Source organism: Homalodisca vitripennis, chromosome 7, assembly GCF_021130785.1.
Source record: "Homalodisca vitripennis isolate AUS2020 chromosome 7, UT_GWSS_2.1, whole genome shotgun sequence".
Classification (NCBI taxonomy): domain Eukaryota; kingdom Metazoa; phylum Arthropoda; class Insecta; order Hemiptera; family Cicadellidae; genus Homalodisca; species Homalodisca vitripennis.
Window position 1 is genome coordinate 18,091,030 of NC_060213.1, and position 19,760 is coordinate 18,110,789.

General features: G+C 36.6%; 1 protein-coding gene across 3 annotated transcripts in view; it reads left to right on the forward strand.

Annotated features, from left to right (window-relative positions):
- Positions 1-19,760, forward strand: part of LOC124366939 (secretory carrier-associated membrane protein 1-like) — a 57,968-nt gene that overhangs the window by 24,522 nt on the left and 13,686 nt on the right. For all 3 annotated transcript variants that reach the window (XM_046823549.1, XM_046823548.1, XM_046823550.1), the window contains 3 exons: positions 6,326-6,482; positions 17,685-17,786; positions 18,582-18,708. In XM_046823549.1, coding sequence (XP_046679505.1) covers positions 6,326-6,482; positions 17,685-17,786; positions 18,582-18,708 — 386 coding nt within the window. The remainder of the gene's footprint in view (positions 1-6,325; positions 6,483-17,684; positions 17,787-18,581; positions 18,709-19,760) is intronic.

Here is a 19,760-nt window from a genome sequence, read left to right on the forward strand (position 1 = left end):
ACGGCGGATCGAAGTACATGGTGACGTTTGCCGATGACTACAGTACGTGGTGCGGGGTGTATTTCTTGAAGAAGAAATCCGAAGTACTCGGTAAGTTCAAAGAATATAAAAATTTTGTTGAGACATTTACTGGCCGAAAAATTAAATTTTTACAGTCGGACAACGGTCGGGAATACCGAAATGGAGATTTCGACGAGTACCTGAAGCAGGAGGGGATCCAGAGAAGACTGTCAGCGCCATACACACCTGAGCAGAACGGTGTAGCGGAGAGGAAGAACCGAACGCTGCTGGATACAACCAGATGCATGCTGATCGAGACCGGGATGCCAGAATCATTTTGGGCTGAAGCCATTGCGACGGCGAATTATATCAGGAATTGCTGTCCAAGTACATGTATCAGTGGAAAAAACCCCGTCGAGATTTGGCATGGCAAGTTGCCGGACCTCAAACACATGCGTATATTTGGTTCGAGAGCGTACGTGTTAGATAAAACAGTCGGACTTGGAAAAATGAACCCGAGAGCTGCTGCAGGTAGATTCATAGGATACGACCTGGAATCAAAAGCGTACAGAGTGCGGCTGGATACTGGAAAAACGGTCGTGACCCGAGATGTACGTTTTGACGAGAATATGGGGTCATCGAGAGCCAACGTTGATCCACTGGAAGAGTCGATAAAAAATAAAAATTTTGAGAATCAGCAATCGAAAATTCAGGACAAGCCAGAGATAATCTACGCGAAGGTCGAATTGGACCCACTTGAATTCGAAGAAGAAGAAGAAAAAGAAATCGTCAACGAGCAGGAAAACGGGGAAATCTTCATCGTCAGGGGAAAAGGAGTCGGCAAACCGCCTAAGATACGGACCGGCAGCCGAGGCCGTCCACGGACGTATCGTAGACCTGAAAGTGTCTCTAGCACTGGATCAGGCCGCGGAAAAGATATGAATACTGGTAACGACGGCGTATTCATTGATGACGAGCAAGGTCGTAGTTTGAAAAGGCCGTTAGAATCATCCTTTGTGCAAGTTGGAAAGAGACACCGCGAGCAAAAAGACTCCTGCGATTCTGATGGATGCTACAATGAAGATAGGCACATCTTCGAGGAGTTAGTGTTCAATACCGACGTGCAAACAGATAAAGCATTAACTGGAGATGACGCTGAGCTGTGGAAGCGTGCTATCATGGACGAGGTGAAGTCACATCTCGAATATGGGACTTGGAAAGTAGTGCCAAGGCCGGAAAACAAGAACGTCATCGGTACACGAACTGTACTCAAGAATAAATTAAATCCAGACGGTACAATCGAGCGCAGAAAGGCGCGCATCGTCGCATGAGGGTTTACTCAACGACCAGGATTTGATTACGACGATACATTTGCTCCGGTGGCAAGATTCGAGTCGATTAGAACTGCGATGGCATTAGCAGCAGGGTTGAATACCAAAGTTCAGCATTGGGATGTCAAGACGGCATATTTGAACAGTGAGCTCAAGGAAGAGCTGTACATGGAACTGCCTGAGGGGCTAGCTGAGGCCGTGAATGACATCGTACGAACTGAAAGACGTGATTCGAAGACATACAAAGCAGCTATGGAGATGCAGAAAGCATTGAAGAAAAAGAACCAAGTATGCAGTTTGAAGAAGGCTATCTACGGGTTAAAGCAATCAGGGAAAAGGTGGTACGACCATTTAACCAAAATTTTAAGAAAAATTGGATTGCAACCGACGGTATCAGACCCGTGTTTATTCACTGCAAAGCACAAAAATAATATCATCGTAATTGCTGTCTGGATAGATGATATGTTGGTATTTTCGGACAATGAGGCGCTGCTGGATCACGTAAAACATGAAATAAATAAAGATATAGGCATCAAAGACCTTGGAGAAGCCAAATATTTCTTAGGCATCGAAATTGATCAACAAAACGGGATCAAAATGGGACAAAGAGGATACGTTCTGGAAATTTTGAAGAAATTTGGAATGGATTCCTGTAACCCGGTGGAAATACCAGCGAATCCAAGTACAAAAATCGAGGGAACAGCAGAAGACCGAGGAAAATCTTCGAATAATCATCCGTACAAAGAGCTGGTACTTGATGTACTTGGCGGTATGTACGAGGCCGGATATAGCATACACCGTGAGTGTGCTCGCACAATTCAACGACAAATCATCCGATCATCACTGGGGCTCGGCTAAAAAGGTTTTGAGATACCTCAAAGGGACAGCCAATCATTCCCTGCATTTTCATGGAAATATCGGAAAATTGACAGGCTACGCTGATGCGAATTGGGGTGCATGTACACTGGACAGAAGGTCATACACAGGATACACCTTCTTGTTGGGCGGCGCAGCCATAAGCTGGCAAGCCAGAAAACAAAAAACAGTGGCACAATCAACTGCCGAAGCCGAATACATGGCTCTGGGCGAGGCTGCAAAGGAATCAATATTCCTGAATCGTCTACTGGTTGAATTGGGAGCAACGGAGTCAATCGACGGCACAATTCTTTGCGACAATCAGAGTGCCAAAATGATGTCAGAAAATGCTATGTTTCACCCCCGGACAAAACATATAGACATTAGTCATCACTTCATCCGAGAGAAAGTGCAAGAAGGACAGATCAAGGTGGAACATATACCGACAGACGAAATGGTAGCCGATATTTTCACGAAATCACTACCATCAATCAAACACTGGCAACATTGTGGGACCTTGGGTCTGAAGTAACCGATCCACGCAGATATTGAGGAGGGGTGTTATAAATAATTGACAATACCCGCGTGTATTGGTGGTTCACACAGACACACACTACGACAGCAAAGAAATCAACGTGCACATGCGCTAACTTTTACAACAGCTGTTATAGATAAATATTATTATTCTTTTCCGTACGTCTTCCACGTGTTACATTGTTGGTGTGCTTCATGTGTATATATTTGCTAATTAATAAACATTAACTTAATTATTAATCCTCTGACTATTTATTTACAACAAATTTGATTTTTTAAGAATTGGTACTACAAATGCTCTGTTTGAGTATTTTGGAAGCTCAAATTGATTATGTACATCAATACAGGAGCAATCAAATCGATGATATTTCTAATCAATTCTACACTAAAGCCATCAATACCAACGGACTTTTTATTTTTAAGTTTTTTTACAATTCTTTGGAGCCTCACCAAATAGACCACTGATTACTTTCCATTGTTGTGATAAATCTCCATTGCAATTACTAATTTTCTTTGCGAAAAATTCATTTTTGGTTTTGTCTATCTCTAATTGCAAATTTTTACAAAAACGTTTATAATAAGCTGTAAAATGTATATCGTATGGTCGCTTTTTAGCAATTTTGTATAATTTTGTTCTCTTTGAGATAAGTAGTATAATTTTTTATTAATCCATGGACTAAGTATTTTTGCCTTATTGATTTTTTTGTTATTAGTTGAGTCCAATCTGCTGCCATCAACAATTTCAGTAAGGTACTCACGAAATTTATCATAAGCTAAATTGACGTTTTCAGTTTGAAAGAAATCTTCATTATCTATGTCTCTCAATTTATACCTTACCATTTCGTAATCAATAACAAACTTATTCAGAGAAGATATATTCATAACACGATCGCGTTAATATTTATCGTGTTATTTGAATAAATCTTGAGGCCTATTAAACAATGATCAGTTAGCCCAATATCAAAAACTGGAACATTGAGATTATTTAAATGTCTATTCCTAACAAATGTATGATCCAAACAGGTATTAGAATGGGTAGTAATTCTAGTCTGAACATTAACAAGTGAAATTAATCCACTATTATCCATAATACTGAGATAGTTTCGAGTTGAGCTGTTATCTTCTAGAATGTCTAAGTTTATATCACCTATATACAATATGCTATTGTTTAAGTTAGTTAAAATATGAGACAATTTATCCACATAGACCTTCTCAGAATAGTTATTTTGTTTATATATGCATAATAGGTTAAAAAATAATAGATTATTAATCTTAATATTTTAAAGAAGTAAATCAGCTGATATCAATGCAGTTTCCATTTGGCAGGAAGTAATACTTTTATCAACAAAGCACATAACGCCACCAGCTCTATAGTTATTGTTACAGCATCCAAACATGTTGTAATCAGGAAGACTGTATAATTCTAATTCATCGGAACTTATCCAAATTTCACTCAGAACAATAAACGAACACCTTTTTTTAATCTTACTTAATTCTAAAATAAAACTATCAAAATTTTTTTCGTATACTTCTAATATTACCATAAATTAAACTATAACAATGCTCGGACCCTTGGGAATCAAAATAACTTGTGAGTGTAATGCCTGGGCTGAGTGCTTGACTATTTTTATCCATTATATTCATTCAGGTAAGTTATAGCGGACTTATAGAAATTCAAAGTATAAATTCAAGGAATTTATGCTTAGGCCTATTCAGAATATCAAAACTAAAACCACTTATCAATGTTATAGGAAATATTAACTTGAGTATATACTTAATAAAAACGGACATGAAAACTTACAGAGTATTTATATTATTTAGCTCCCATATATGTGCATTTACCTAGGACCCAGGTTAAGAATATCCTCATAGGTATTAATTTTAATACACTTATCGCCATCAGCCCTCCTGACAAAGAATTTTCCATCCCTATTCCGAGCATAAGCAAAGCCCAACTCCCTACTTTTCTTTTTGAGATCAGCAAGAAATATTTTATTCTTCGGAGACAGGTGATCATTTAAATAGACAGTCTGTCGAGGAAGAGCATTATTTACCTTATCAGCTGTCAAGGGTTTGATTGCTCTAGCCTTGGTTAACCAAGGGTCCTTCACATTCTTCTTCAGAAACTGGACAATCAGCGATGAAGGTCGGTGCCTCTTGAAGGATGGAATCCTATGGGCAGCTGCAATATCGGCATCCTCCACTTCTAGGCTTAGGACTGCTCCGACATCCTTTACGATAGTTGTTGCATCTTCATTTGGAGTTACTGAAATGCCACTTATTTCGATGTTGCACCTCCTGGAGTACTGTTCAAGAGAACTAACTGTCTCTAAGATCGATAACCTCAGATTTAAGCTTGGTGTTTTCAGCACGGAGTTCAGCATTCTCTTTCTTAGTTTCGGCAAACTCTTTATTAAGTTTAAGCATTAGAGAGTTAGCTGTGTCCATTTTATCTGACATGAACTGCATGGAGTTAGTAAGCTCAACCATTTCACTACTCGATTTCGCCAGTGCGTTAAACACTTGTGTTTGTAGGTTATTTAAGGCTTGTGTTAGGAAGTCTTGTTATTCCTTCATTAATTGGACTGGTAGTATTACCTTTTTTCGATATAGTGCTTTCCTTACATTTCTTACATTTCCATGTCTGTAGTTGAGATCGGGTTTTAGCTTCTTCTGGCTATCTTTAGCACAATTAGCATGGAAGATACTATCACATTGTGAAGCAGTACACCTAACCTCACTTCCGTCAGTAGCACAGACTAGGTTGTAAACACCACAATTAGCGACCATGATTTAACAAATTAGTAACATTAACTATTAATGTAAATCTTTTGTACTTGTAAAGTTATGGGTAGACAGAAAATACCAAGTAAATGAAATTGACGTAACACGTAGCAGAACACGTCTGAACGGCTCAACTATCTGAGCTAGACTCCCAACAAAATATTTACCAAACACGATTTACCAACGAAATATTAACAACTTCACTTCAGAACGTAACCTCAAACAACAACACAGTACGAGATAAACAACGCACTGAGAAATATGCTTTACTACAAGCTAGATACAAGAAAATAAAATTATGATGCAGTATCAATGTGCTGGTGTGGGTTTTTTGTAAGAAGCCCTAGATCAGTTGTTACTTGGAAGTATTATTTACACATTCACTGCTGGCGGCACTCATGAGTGCCCGCGCCGCAAGCCTGTACAGTGCTGCCAGGCCTCAAGAGTGCTGCGTGACCAAACTAAACTGGGACCGTCGGTCAGTTGAGGCAGTGTTAGTATTGTGTGTGTGTTTAGAACATCTGTGGCAACTCTGTGGATGGTCTGGTTCGCATTGTGTTCGTGTGGTTGTGGGCGTACTGTGGTGTTATTACCTTACGTTTAGTGATAATAAGTGACTATAATAATGGCAGCAAACGGCCCTTCTACATCGAGGACAAGAAATATTCAAAGTGCATGAGGCACTCCGCAGTGCCAACCATGGTGAAAGGTGCACGGTGCTGGGGGCACTCAGCACACCCACGAATATGACACGTGTTATATCGATCTGTTCACCAAATCCTGTATTGACCTGTCTATAACTTCAGTTTTGTATGTTCCAGTCCACTCCAGCCTGATGGTCCTGAATGTGTTTGGTGGCCTGCTGCTGTTCCTGCACACCCACCAGTTTGGCACATTCGGTGTTGGTGTGATCTACGCCATCCTCTTCACCCCATTCTCCTTCGTCTGCTGGTATCGTCCTGTCTACAAAGCTTTCAGGTTAGGCTAAAAAATATTTTTAATGTTTTAAACATTAATTTGATGAAACTAGTTCAAAGGTTAAATTTGTGAAAAGTAATTTTGTTTACTATTTTTATATTTTTACTGCATTCACTCATTACATAGTTAAGTAGTGTTACGTTAATTTTATTACTGTTACTTAGTTTTAGAATATAATTTACCTAACATTTGTTAATCATCATAAGTAGCTCCTTTATAATTTGTGAAATTCAGACTTTTTAATTTAAAAAATCACTTAATTCAGCAACATTTCAATCAAAAACAAAACAATCCAGTTCGGGGTGAAAAAATAACTTTTATAAAAAACAATTATTTTGAGATTTCAACCATTTAAAAACAATACAAAATCATATGTAATAACCTAATATTTATACCATAAATCAAATTGGAAAAAAATAATTCAGTACTAATAGTCTTTTCTTCTAAAATGTTAGCATTAATCTAAAAGCTACTACTATCTAATTTCTTGACGGTAATGGGCTTAACTTAATAATTTTACTATAAAACATTACTTACTAAAATGAAACTCTAAACATAACCGATTTACCTTCCTCAAAAAATTTGATTGTATGTCCAAGTTAACAATGGTTTTGATAAAATCGAAATCTGCATCAGACATTGAGGATTCAGTCCTTTCTCACAAGCAATACACACAAAATGTGTTTGTGATTGTGTCATTGGAGCACACATAACTCTTGTGCGTCTTGTCTCCTGTTAGTCGCTTGACTCCATGTGGCATCTGCTGCTGCTGCTCCTGAAATTCTTCATCTTGTGACTTGTAAGACAACCAATCCTTACCTATGTCATTGTTGATTGTTTCCGTGAACTTATACCGAGACATCGGTTTCTGTGCTGGCCGTACAGTAGGTCCAATGTTTTCCTGGTACAAGATATAAGTGTTAACCACCAAAAATTGCATAACCCTCCTTCCTCCAAAATTCATCATCCACTACATCCATGTAACAAACAACAGCATGTCTGCTGCATCTTACTAAAATGAAGACCTGCACTACAGCGATCTTATCAAAGCGAACACAAACCTTCCGCAGTCAGCCTTGGTTTTTACCCGGCCTACCCACATGTGTTGTCCTGTGTGCACTAACATTTATTAATTAGTACTTAAAATATTTTCGAAGAATTAATCTTTTGTTTTTCTTTTTCAAACACTGGTGTAGTTTTATTTTAATTTTTCTACCTGTGTATTATTAACTTTGGTTCGTACCATAAATAAATATGGTGTGGCAATAAGTGTGGTTTGGACTTTTCTTGTGCAGACGAAGTGGCTAAGTGTTCAGAATTTTAAACTAGAATACCACGCTGGTTGTTGTCGCATCAGAACCGCGGCAAAATTAGCGAGATTAATCGCAGCCAAGACTGTGTGGCGATGTGATGCGTGCGCTAGCGATGCGGTGTCTGTCAGCAGCCGTTCCGACACTTGAGCAACCTGTCTATCGTCGAACTACTTAAAAATATTCAGTTGGAAATGGGTTCTAGGAATAGCGAAGGCCAACAGTGAAAACTTCGCGGATCTCAAGAAAACTATGGAGAGCATTGAGAGCTCTCTTGGTGACGTCAAGGCTAGACTGGTTACTTTGGAGCAGGAAAATAATATATTGAAATGTGAGTGCACTCAACTGAAAGAAAAATAATTTGTGTTTGGAGAGCCAAATCAGCGATTTGAACAATAGTTTGGAGGATTTGAAACAGTATTCCCGGAGCCACAATTTAGAAATTCGAGGGATTCCTGTCACTACAAATGAGGATGTATATAGTATATTGGATTCAATTGCCAGGGCCATTGGAGTTGACTTTTTAAAGGGATGGCATTTCTATCGCACATCGCCTGTCACCGCCGAAAGATCGCCGCTTCTCACCAAATATTATAGTGCAGTTCTTGTCTCGCTCGATGAGGAACCAATGGCTTTTTGCTGCTAAGAAGAGGAGGTTGCAAGACCACGGACCTGGCTCGTCACTAAGCCCTGCACCTGTCTATATAAATGAACACTTGACGCCAAACAACCACAAGCTCCTCGGATACGTCAAGTCAGCGGTCAAGGATGGGAGGCTGCTCGCTGCGTGGTCCAGGGATGGCAGGATCACTGTGCAGAAAGTGTGAAAATGCCGCTGCTACTAGAGTGTGGTGCCCTCGGGACGTGGACAGGATAATGGGAGACGTCAGTCAGGACATAGACTGCACTCGCAGTGAGAATTAGGGGGAGACTGCTGTTCATCCTACCAAGTATGTCACCTACAACTTAGTATTGTATCTGGCCAATATAATCGACCATACAGTTTTTTCCGTCATACAATTACGTTTTAAGAACAATATTGTTTTTATTAACTGTAAAATTAGTCTGTTTAGTTGCTATGTCTATGTCTATTAAATGTAGTTAACCATGTAAGTATTCACCATATTATTCAATTTTTATATCAAAATTTCATAAATCCAAATTGGCGGGTTTTTCTGTAGTTGCATATGTTGTTGGTATCGACACCTTGTTGATTTAGTATTCAATTTTTGCTAGAGATAATAAAGAGTTGTGTATTGATCTAACAGAAGAGAATAACATAATGTTTGCCAATATATTTTTCTAAAATATAATTACATAAACATGTAATCATAAATGTGTATGGACCAAAATTTAGATTTTACTACTGTACAAGATATAATAGGATTGTTTATTATTCACTAAGTAATACGCTGATATCATACGTATTATTAAATGATAGTGTGGTATGTAAGGGTTTCGTTTATGCCCACGAAAGATTTTTTTTAATGTGTCATTGCAGTATAACTATTTTAACTTAAACAATTTTTATTTTAAGTTTTAATTACATGTTAATACTATTCTTTACTTATATATGTATTAGTTTACTATTGGCTATAACAATTGTGCTTTAAAAAGATAGCCAATAGTTCAAAATAATTCTCCTTTTTAGTTATTTTTGTACAATAAAATATATTGAAAAGTTTTTGGTGTTTCAATTATAAATTGTTTATGTACTATCTGTGCATTGTTCTGTATGTGGTTTTTAGTTTAACCCTAGAACTGGCGGTCAATTTCATCCTGTAGTGTCGGGCTGTTTTGGAGCTTCGTGCAAGGTTTTTTTACAAAAAAATTATTAAAAATATTAAAATAAAAGCAATATAAATAGAGAGGTATATATTTTTGTGTTCGGAATTAAACGTAGAATTGCACTATATTGTAAAATTAACCATCAAAAATTTTCTAATAAACACTTTTTTTAATCAAATATAAAATTTATGAAAAAAATTTTCTTAAATTTGGGGGGGACCATACCTAGCAAGAAAGTTATAGTGAGAATTATTTATAAGTGTGAGATAGCCATTCTGTGTCAAATTTTATCTAGTTTCAGAAAAACATAAACATTATACACATTTATGAAAGCATCATAAAGCTATAGAACAAAAAGCAGCTTCGATGCGTATAAATTCTGAAAATCGGTGATGTCTACGTAAGACTTTGGTTTAAAACAAGTTTTGCTAATACATTTATCTATGAATACTGTTTATTTTGCATATTTTATTACTTAGAATAAAATAGAATATACAGTAGTAATGAAAATAATTACCATAAATTATTTTTTGAAAAGTAAAAAAAAGTTAAACTTTGCCATTATTCAAAAATTTTGCGAAAAATTTTTCATTCAGCAAAATATAAAATAGTTTCTAAAGCTCTTGTACTATATCAAAATTATATAAATTTATGGTTTATAAAGTAATAGGAAATTTTATGTAGTTAGAAAAACTATAAATATAACTAAAGATATTGAAAAAATATAGAATAACCCAAAACAGTTTTATATAGGTATAACCAAAGAAATTTTACAGGAAGATATATAATTTTATTGTGAAAAACAATCTATTTTACCAAAATAAAATAGTTACTTCAGAGCTAAAAGAGTGCTATAAATAACGTTTAGTAAGTGAAAACAATAACAACTATGTGAAATGAATTTTAGCCAAGTCATTTTGCCATAGCTACACAAAGCCGGTAATTTCTCAAACATATTTCAGTAAATAGAAATTGATTTATTCTAAAATATATATGTTTACACTACTACGACATCAAAACACACTACACATTAAATACGACACTAAAACACGCGTAAAACTATTAAAACTTACAAATATCCACAGCTCGGCACGAAAGTGTGATACAGAACGGCAGCGGCAATATGGCGGTCACAACAAACGGCGTCGCGTTTTCTTTTACGTTCAAAATAACAAGCTTGCTACGTCAAACATAACCATAATACAAAGAGGAATAAAACATCATTCTTTTCCTTAGCATTTTTCCTTCCCGAATCCAATGGTGCATGAATTATATCTATACGTTACGTTTAACCGGAGTATTATAAAAAGTAATTATACTAGGGGAATGTTTGATCGACAAAATTTTTGACGGTTAACACCACAAAAGCGGCAATTAACCGACATAATTATGTCGATTAACAGTTCTAGGGTTAAGTACAGGGATACAATCTGTTTCATTTCATTACTCTTTAAAAGTGCTTTATGGTTCTAGGTATCAACGTTTTTTTGTCTTGATTATCTTGTACATTTATCCATAGTCTAATCAATTTTACTCTCCAATGATAAGTTAATAGAGGGATTTTATTTTTTAATTAATCTAAAACCCGGTACTTATTGCTACTAGATAGTTGTTTGTTTGATTTACAATTTTGACATATAACAATACTCCAATTTTGTAAATACAATTTTTAAAGCTTACATGAAACAACAATTGTAACACACACAATTTTACATTTTTCATGTAAACCAATTTTAAAGATAAATAACAATAAGTATCTGTAATTTTTAACATTTTCAGAAACCTAAATTATAAAAATAAGTTAAATGAATATAAGGCACATACTTAGTGTATTATTAAATCCAGTTTTCCATATGGTTTGTCACTGTACTATCACGTTTTTTAACATCTATATATAAGTGAACGGACTTTTTAGTATTAAGTATTACTCTAAGGCATTGTATGTGTTTTTTTTTGCGTGGGTCGGCCATGGGTATATACTTTTTTAATGAATCCAAATCTTATCGAAGAAATTGGCTTTTTTGCGATTAATACCGAATTATTTGAGGGGAATAAATTCCTTTTGTTTTTTTCAAGAATGATGATGTTTACAGTGCCTCTGATAACTTAATGACAATATTTCATTGTAATATTCGTAGTTACAACAAGCATATTGATGAGCTCATGTTAATATTAAGTAGTTATAACCAGAAATTCGATATTATAGTTCTAACGGAGACTTGGATGGATGAAAGTAGCGTGTTTGAGCGAATGCTTTGGGTACGATATTTTAGTTAACAAAAAGCGTAGGAATCAGAATGATGGAGTGATTGTGTATGTAAGGGAAAATCTGAATGTGTGAGTAGTGAGGAAGTAAGTCTACACGGGGCAACTAGCATTAAAAATAGACGTAGTAACTGGTAGTGGCCGGCACAGTATCCTGGCTGTTGTACCGCAGCCCATCACTTGATCTTGACCTTGAACTGTTTATTGATAATCTGGAGTCGTATTGTGATAGCAGGCCGCGGGAACAGGACACACTGGCTGATAGGTGACGTGAACTGCTGTATTCTGCCGGATACACATAACCCAACGTCGCAACGTTACCTGGATGTGCTCTACGGCGCGGGCTACGTCTGTGGTATTAACTTACCCACTCGTGTCACCACAAAATACAAGTAGCTGCATTGATCATATTTTTTGTCGACTCACGTACCACGAAAGATGTAAGATGCGGTGTAATTAAAGCAGAAATGACGGATCATTATTTTACAGTTGCTGCAATTTAATAACAATATTACCAATTCTAAACTTAGTAAAACATATCAACAACATTTTTATAGATTTCAAAAAAGTAGCACATCTCATTTCCGTAACTAATTGGGAGTCTGTAGTTGAAACAGACGACGTCAACACTTCTAGCGAGCTATTTGTTCATCAGATACCAGACAATATTGAAAAACTCTACAGAAGATAAACACATTCCCGCGAAAGAAATGAAAATAAAAACCGTTGGATGACTAGAGGATTGGTTTAAGTCGATCAGACATAGAGATAAGATTAGCAAACAATTAAAAAAACAACCTTTCAATCCTATTCTTATTGCTCAGTTTAAATCCTACCGGAATGTACTTAGTAATCTTATTAAAACGGCGAAAGAAGACTATTTTCGTAATAATATTAACGTGAACAAGAATAACGCGAAATTCCTATGGAAAAGTATTAGCGAGATTACCGGTAATACTAAAACGAAAAGAAGCTTTCAAAAATTGACCCATTTTTGGAAGGGAATAGGGAGCCTGATAAAAGTGACGTGATTAAGGTTGCGGACACTTTCAATGATTATTATGTCGGTGTTGGTTGGGGCAGGGCTAGCCCAGTGCTGTCCCTCCAGTGACTGAGCTTGTTATTGATGATGGTGACTTCGCAGTTGATTCGGCCCTCAGGCTGGTTCCCCTCACTCAGGATGATATATTTTTCGGAGTGTCAACCGAACTCAGGGGGGGGCTTCCGCTCCGGGGATTGACGGGTGATTCCCGCTAGGATCGTCAAAGACAATATTAACCGAACTAATAAAACCACTGTTACATATTTTTAACTGTAGTATTTTAAAAGGGATTTGATTTATCCGAATGTTTTCAAAAGTGGGGTAAAGTTATTCCAATTTTTAAGGGGGGGTCCGAAACACGAGTGTGTAAGCTATAGGCCTATTACTTTATCTAGTGTACTAGCAAAAATCTTAGAGAAATGTGTTAAGAACCAACTTGTGAATTATTTAAAAATCAACAATATAATTTATTCAAAACCAATTTGGATATAGGAGTGATAGGAATTTGAATGATGCTTTATAATTTGTTGACTAAAGAGTTACATGATGCTGTGGGCAAAAAACAGGAAGGCTCTATTGGTATTTATTGATTTGGCTAAAGCGTTTGACACAATTAATCAGAACTTATTAATTTAAGAAACTAAATTTTCTTGGGGGCTCACGATACAACCTTGAACTGGTTTAAAGACTACTTCCGAGACAGAAGTCAGGTGGTCACAATTCAGGGGGAGCTGAGTTCGAGGAAGACCATACAGTACGGTGTGTAATTCAAGGAAGTACTTTAGGTCCTATATTATTCTTGATATATATGAACAATTTTAGGTTAAAATAAATATGGCAAAATGGTTTAAAATATTTTTATACGCGGATGACACAGCTCTGTGTTTCGAGGGGTCCAGCTGGCCAGAGGTGTATGGGGCGGCTGAGCGTGGTCTAAACACTGTAAAGCGCTGGTTTTGACCAAAATGGACTCACTTATCAACGTCCAATAAAACAAAGTGCATGGCAGTGGCACTTCGGGACGGGTCATGATCCGGACAATTTACACCTGAGGCTTCACACTTGTGGCGGAGTGGCTGGCTGTATGTCATGTGAATGTGTAGAGCGTGTATCTGAGTACAAGTATTTAGGAGTATTTTTTGATAATCGGTTGAAATGGACAGCTCATATCCAATATATAAGAAGTAAGTTGAGGAAACACATTTTTATTTTTAAAAACTTTGTAATATATTAACATTTGATTTACTAAAAATGGTTTATTACGCATTCGTACAGTCTATTCTGCAGTACGGAATTATTGCTTGGGGTGGGACATTTAAGAGCTCGCTGTTACCATTAGAAATCGTCCAAAAAGCAATTATTTTAAAGCTGCCTTGAAAAAAAATCGTCTTTATCCTTCAGATTTTGTTATTTGATGAATTTAAGGTTTTTAACGTTAGACATTTATATGTTAGAAATATTATAATGTACATGTTTCAAAAACCACAGTAATATTTTTAATCAAGTAAGCCATAGCTACTCGACCAGATTGGCAGTGTCCCTCTGGGATTATTGCCCCAAAATTAGAGAAGTCCATCAATTGCACAAATTCACACTACATTGCCAAATATAATTTTTTCCTAAATTACCAGATTGTCTTAAGTTACCAAGTGTTTACAAATCCGTCACTTATAAAAAGAAAGTAACCTCATGGCTACTAAACATAGATAAAGTTGAGTTAGAATATTTTATAACTTCTTTGTATGCACATTAGCATAATTGTTGAACCTATGTGTTCGTTCATCGCTAGCATTGACAGTGGGGTTGGTGTCATGATGTTGTAACTGTGTAGGATTGAGTGTTGATAGAGTATCTTTTGATCGTGGTAAATATAGGGACAGGAAGGGAGAGATAAAAGTAAAGGGGAGCAGGGGGGGATAGAGAGGGGGGAGGGAGAGAGAGTGAGAGTGAGTGACGAGAGAGAGAGAGGAGAGGAGAGAGAGATTATGATGGTTATGTGTTGGCATGAGTGTATAAGTGTGTGAGAGGTTCCAAGCCTCCTAATTAAACCGATATCTCGTATTTTGGATAAATTCAGTTATATTCTTGTATCATTTATGAATCATCCATTATCATATTATCATTTCTGCGGTTGTTATCTGGTTGTAATCTTATTGACAAACACTTGCTTTGTTGTAGCTATGAAGTATTTGTTTTTTTCTTATATTACGAGCATACAAAAGATGCATTTCATGTTGTCATTACGTTGTTTTTCCATACGAAGATTTACATTACTTTTTTATGTTGATGAGTTACATATTCATGCTGCTGATCGCGTCTCGATCTCCACACACAGGCTATGCCCATGTGGAGATCATTTCCTGTTTTTTTTGCATGTATGTTGAGATTTTGTAACTATGAGAGAGGAAATAAATTAATATTCATATTCATATTCATCTATAGCCCCCATGTACAAGGGCCATATTTTTTGCAACCTCCGATCTCACGCCATGACGGCCAGTCACGTGGCAGGTCCACAGTAGTCGGTTGCACACTGCTGAGTTCAAGTAGGTAGTTTGCGCTGAGCTGTAGTCACATAACATGGTGTTGTGCATGTATCGTGCCAAAACCTTAGAGGTATGGTCAATTGTCAAACTCAAGGATCAACTCTAGAAATGTCAAAGCTGAAGCTATTCACCAGATTTTGTGGCTGTCAGTCAACATCTTTGGCTGTCTACACCACTCACTTACAACACCATCACTCATAATGTTTTCCCCGTAAACACGGCACATTCTCCGATGGATTTCTGCTGCACTACTTCCTTCTGCTTGCAGGAAACGAATGGAACACCTTAATTCACATTTGGCGGGTGAATCAATTGAGGCAGCCATGTTTATATAAGCAGATCAGCCCAAATTGACTACTTGAACTCGACGGTGACAAATGTTCTAGCAGGGAAGATGTGCGTTCGAATTCTGCGCACACAGCGGACCTGCCACATATATGACCATGGTGGTGTAATATCAGAGAATGAAATAAATTTTCGAGGAGCAATGTTCTTCAACATTCTACCTGAATCCCTAAGAAGACTGCCAGAAAAGAACTTCAAAGCCTCCTTGAGAAACTGGCTACTGGAGCGACCAATTTACATCATCCAAGAATTTGTTCAATGTAGAACACACAATTTTTGACAAACACTAACTCATACACCAATTGTAACATAAACATGACTTTTGCCCTGTTCTCCAAGAATATGTGCAATAAAGAATATTCTATTCTATTCTATTCCAAATTTTGCATATGTATCATTAGTTGGACTCTTAGTGTTGTCAACAAGGTGAAACATTTCAATTCCTTGTGACATCCAAGAAAACTATTGTGTGGTAGTACAACCAAGTGAAGATGGATGGTTTGCTTATTAGTCCCATGTTCTACTGGCAGCCAGTATGTCATACACAAGTTTTCAGATAACATTACTGGCAAAAAACCATTGAGTTGTATACCTATTGGTCTCTTGGACCATCAGTTGATAGGTATGGTGTGAAAAATATGAAACAGGAGAAACATCCTTGTTTGGCACGTGTTTGGGACTCCATAAAATGAACTGACACTTTCAGAACAATGGCAATAGATCCCACCTCATACCAGGTTTCATCTTCACTTTCGTCCCCATTAAAATCGTTTGAATCATGATCATCGGAATCGTCAGAGTCACTTTCAAAAATAGCCCTACATGGTTTGCCCTACATATTGTTTCCACATGTAAGGGTAACAACATCCTAAGTTTTTTTTTGTTGAAATGGAGGTTGGAATAATTTTACCTCTGCTAACAACTTTTCCCCCTTTGAAACTTTACACTTTGGGATGGGGTCTATCGTAGATCGACTCAGGCTCTCCTTATCCTCATTGGTATTATGTACTAGCTCACTGGAGTCTACTAGCAGTATTGTATAAGTTATTGATGTACCATAAATTAAATAGAAATCGTCTTTCAGCGAGACTTTTGATGCTCAAGCGTATGTTTTATACATCGTCTTGTAACTAAAATAAATCGATCCCTGGCCCTAAAAGGGTAAATATTTTTAATTTACCAACACGTGTTTCGGTAGTTACACCATGATTATGTTAGTTAACTTCAAGTTATTTGAGGATAATACCGTGATCATGGCATAACTGCCGAAATAGGTGTTGTTAAATAAAAGATATTTTTAAAGGGTTTTATGTTTTGTACTTTTTCAATTTAATTACTATAGTAGCCCTACATAATAAATATCAAATGCAACTAAAAAAGTGAAAAATTGTAAATTAAAATTAAACGAAGTTTTATTAAAAATTGAAGTCAGTTTTGGCCGTAATCTTCAGTGAAAGGTAAGATTTAAACTTAAAAAAAGTTTGTGAAGATGTTTTCTAAACCAAAAGGGAAAATTTGTTTTAATTTTGAGGTAATTACATTATGTATTATTAATTTTTGTTTTTTATTTCTTTTGTGTTAAGTTTCTATATTTTGTGATGTTAAAGAATTTATTTTTGAACGATAAAAAATCACCTTGAATTTTTTCAAAAAAGTAGGAAGTTACAGGTAAATATGCAAAACAGCTTAGAATGAGTCAATTATAATTTGGTAATACCTAGGTACAAATCACTGGCATTTCTCAAAAACGAAAATTAAAATTTGGTCAGCATCAAAAGGGTTGAATTAAATTTGCCTACAATAATTTTAAGTATTCGATAAGAAAAATCAGTCACATAAATTGTGATTAGTATTCAGAAAGCTAAAGCACAAGCATGACCTACATATAATCTGTGATCTGTTTCAGGAGTGACAGCTCTTTCAACTTCATGGTGTTCTTTTTCATATTTTTCTTCCAGTTCATCATCACCATTTTCCAAGCCTTGGGCATGAGTGGAGCTGGAACCTGGTAAGCTATAGCAATCAGTTTGCTTGCCATCCACATTGTGTTTTTAATAGTTTAAACAGCATCATTCTCTAATTTAGGACCTTGATATTCTGTACGTAAAAAATCTTCAATAAGCCGAAACACCTATAAATGAGAAATTGTAGATAACAAGATCTTACAAATATTATTATGTGGTTTTCCTGGAGTGAAGTCACTCAACCTGAAATTAAATATACAGTCTATTCTGTATCATTTATCTGTCATATATATTCTGTATGTTAATTATGCTATTGTGTTGTACTGTTATGTTTTATTCAACTATAATCTATGTGCTTAGAAGTTTAACCTTTTTGAATTGGACAACACAAAAATCAAGCTAAAATGCCAAACTGTTTCAAAGGGATTTTTAAAGGTTTAGGAAAATGGGAACCTCAACTTTTATTTTTATTTGATAGATTATAAAATGGACAACCAGACTATGAATGGACCTATGTACCTTTTCTTTAATAAAATATATTAGAATCTTAAAAAATGAAAACATTCCAAATGAAAATATTGAAACATAAACTGCACGTTTAGGATTTTTACAAACGATACATTTATATTCAGCTACATAAAATATTTTTGTACTCAGTATGACATATACATATTTTCAGCGATCGCCTTTTGAAAGTAAACTACAGCAGGATACGAAACTTCACTATCTCGATCTAAACCCAAGTCATATTCCATAGTCCACTCAGATAAACTTGCAGGAAAACCAGCAGACCACATTATATCAATGGCTGCATGTTGTATTATTGATGTGTGTTTCAGCGGCTTAGCCACGGCTCTAAGCACTTTTGACGGCACCCCCGCCGGCACCATCATCGGCATCTTCCTGCTGCTGATTGCCGGGGGTTTCTGTTCCGCAGCTTTCATCGATTTCTTGCTGCTGGCTAAGGTATGTTAATGTGGTTTAACTTAGAAATCAGTATGTTTTATTTCCGCGCAAAGAAGCCATGCTCAATGATTTTTTCCAATTGATTAAAATGTTGATTATATTTATATACTATTATGTATCAGTGACTCTGGTAAAAAAGAAGGACCCTTCAATGAAACAGATAATTCTTAAATTCCTCAAATGGTACCAGGAACATAATACCCTATTGAAATCACTTGAAATGTATATTAGTTTTATTTACTCTCTCACTCCACAGCAAAGGAACGATTTTACTCTGGAGTATATCTGGCTAATGAGTGTGGAGTATGACTGAAGTTATAGGTGTGGCGTTGAAGGTTCATTTAAAGCCCCGTTTACACTGCCCGAGCATTCGTCGCAAACAGGAGTGACGAACGATCATTCGTTCGAGGCTCAGGCAGTGTAAACAGTTTCGGCGAGCCGAGCAAGGTCGAATCGAGCAAGGTCGAATCGAATGCTCGTTCGTGCTCGAGCCTGATCCGCCCGATGTCGGTTTTCCGGCGAATCATCAAAGGGATGCTCGTTCGCCGCTCGCTCAGTGTAAACACCTCGGGTTTCTTCGAACAGCGTTCACCGAATTCTGTTCTTGCCTACTGGCTGTCGAGTTCACACGTCTCCCATTTCGAGTGTGGAATTCCTTCTTTAGTTTATTCTGTGTAGTAATTTTTCGTGAAAGCAGCATGGAGTGGGAGAATGAAAAGTGCCTCCTTTTAGTTTCTCTTTATGAGGGGCACCCAGAGCTGTGGCAGCCGAAACACAAGCTGTACTTCAACAAAATTAAAAAAAATGACGCTTGGGAAGCTATAGCGACGCAGTTGGAGACGACATCCGACACCGTCAAAAGCAAAATAACCTCCTTGTTGGCTTCCTTCAGGAGGGAGAAGAACAAGGAAGAAACTTCAAAAGGGACTGGAAAAGGTAAGTCAGCCTTCTTCTAGCAAATTTATAGCTTTTTCCGGTGAAATTCATAATTTTTTCAACCAAATTCATAAATCTTTCAACCAATTTCATACACTTTGAATACACCAATTGAC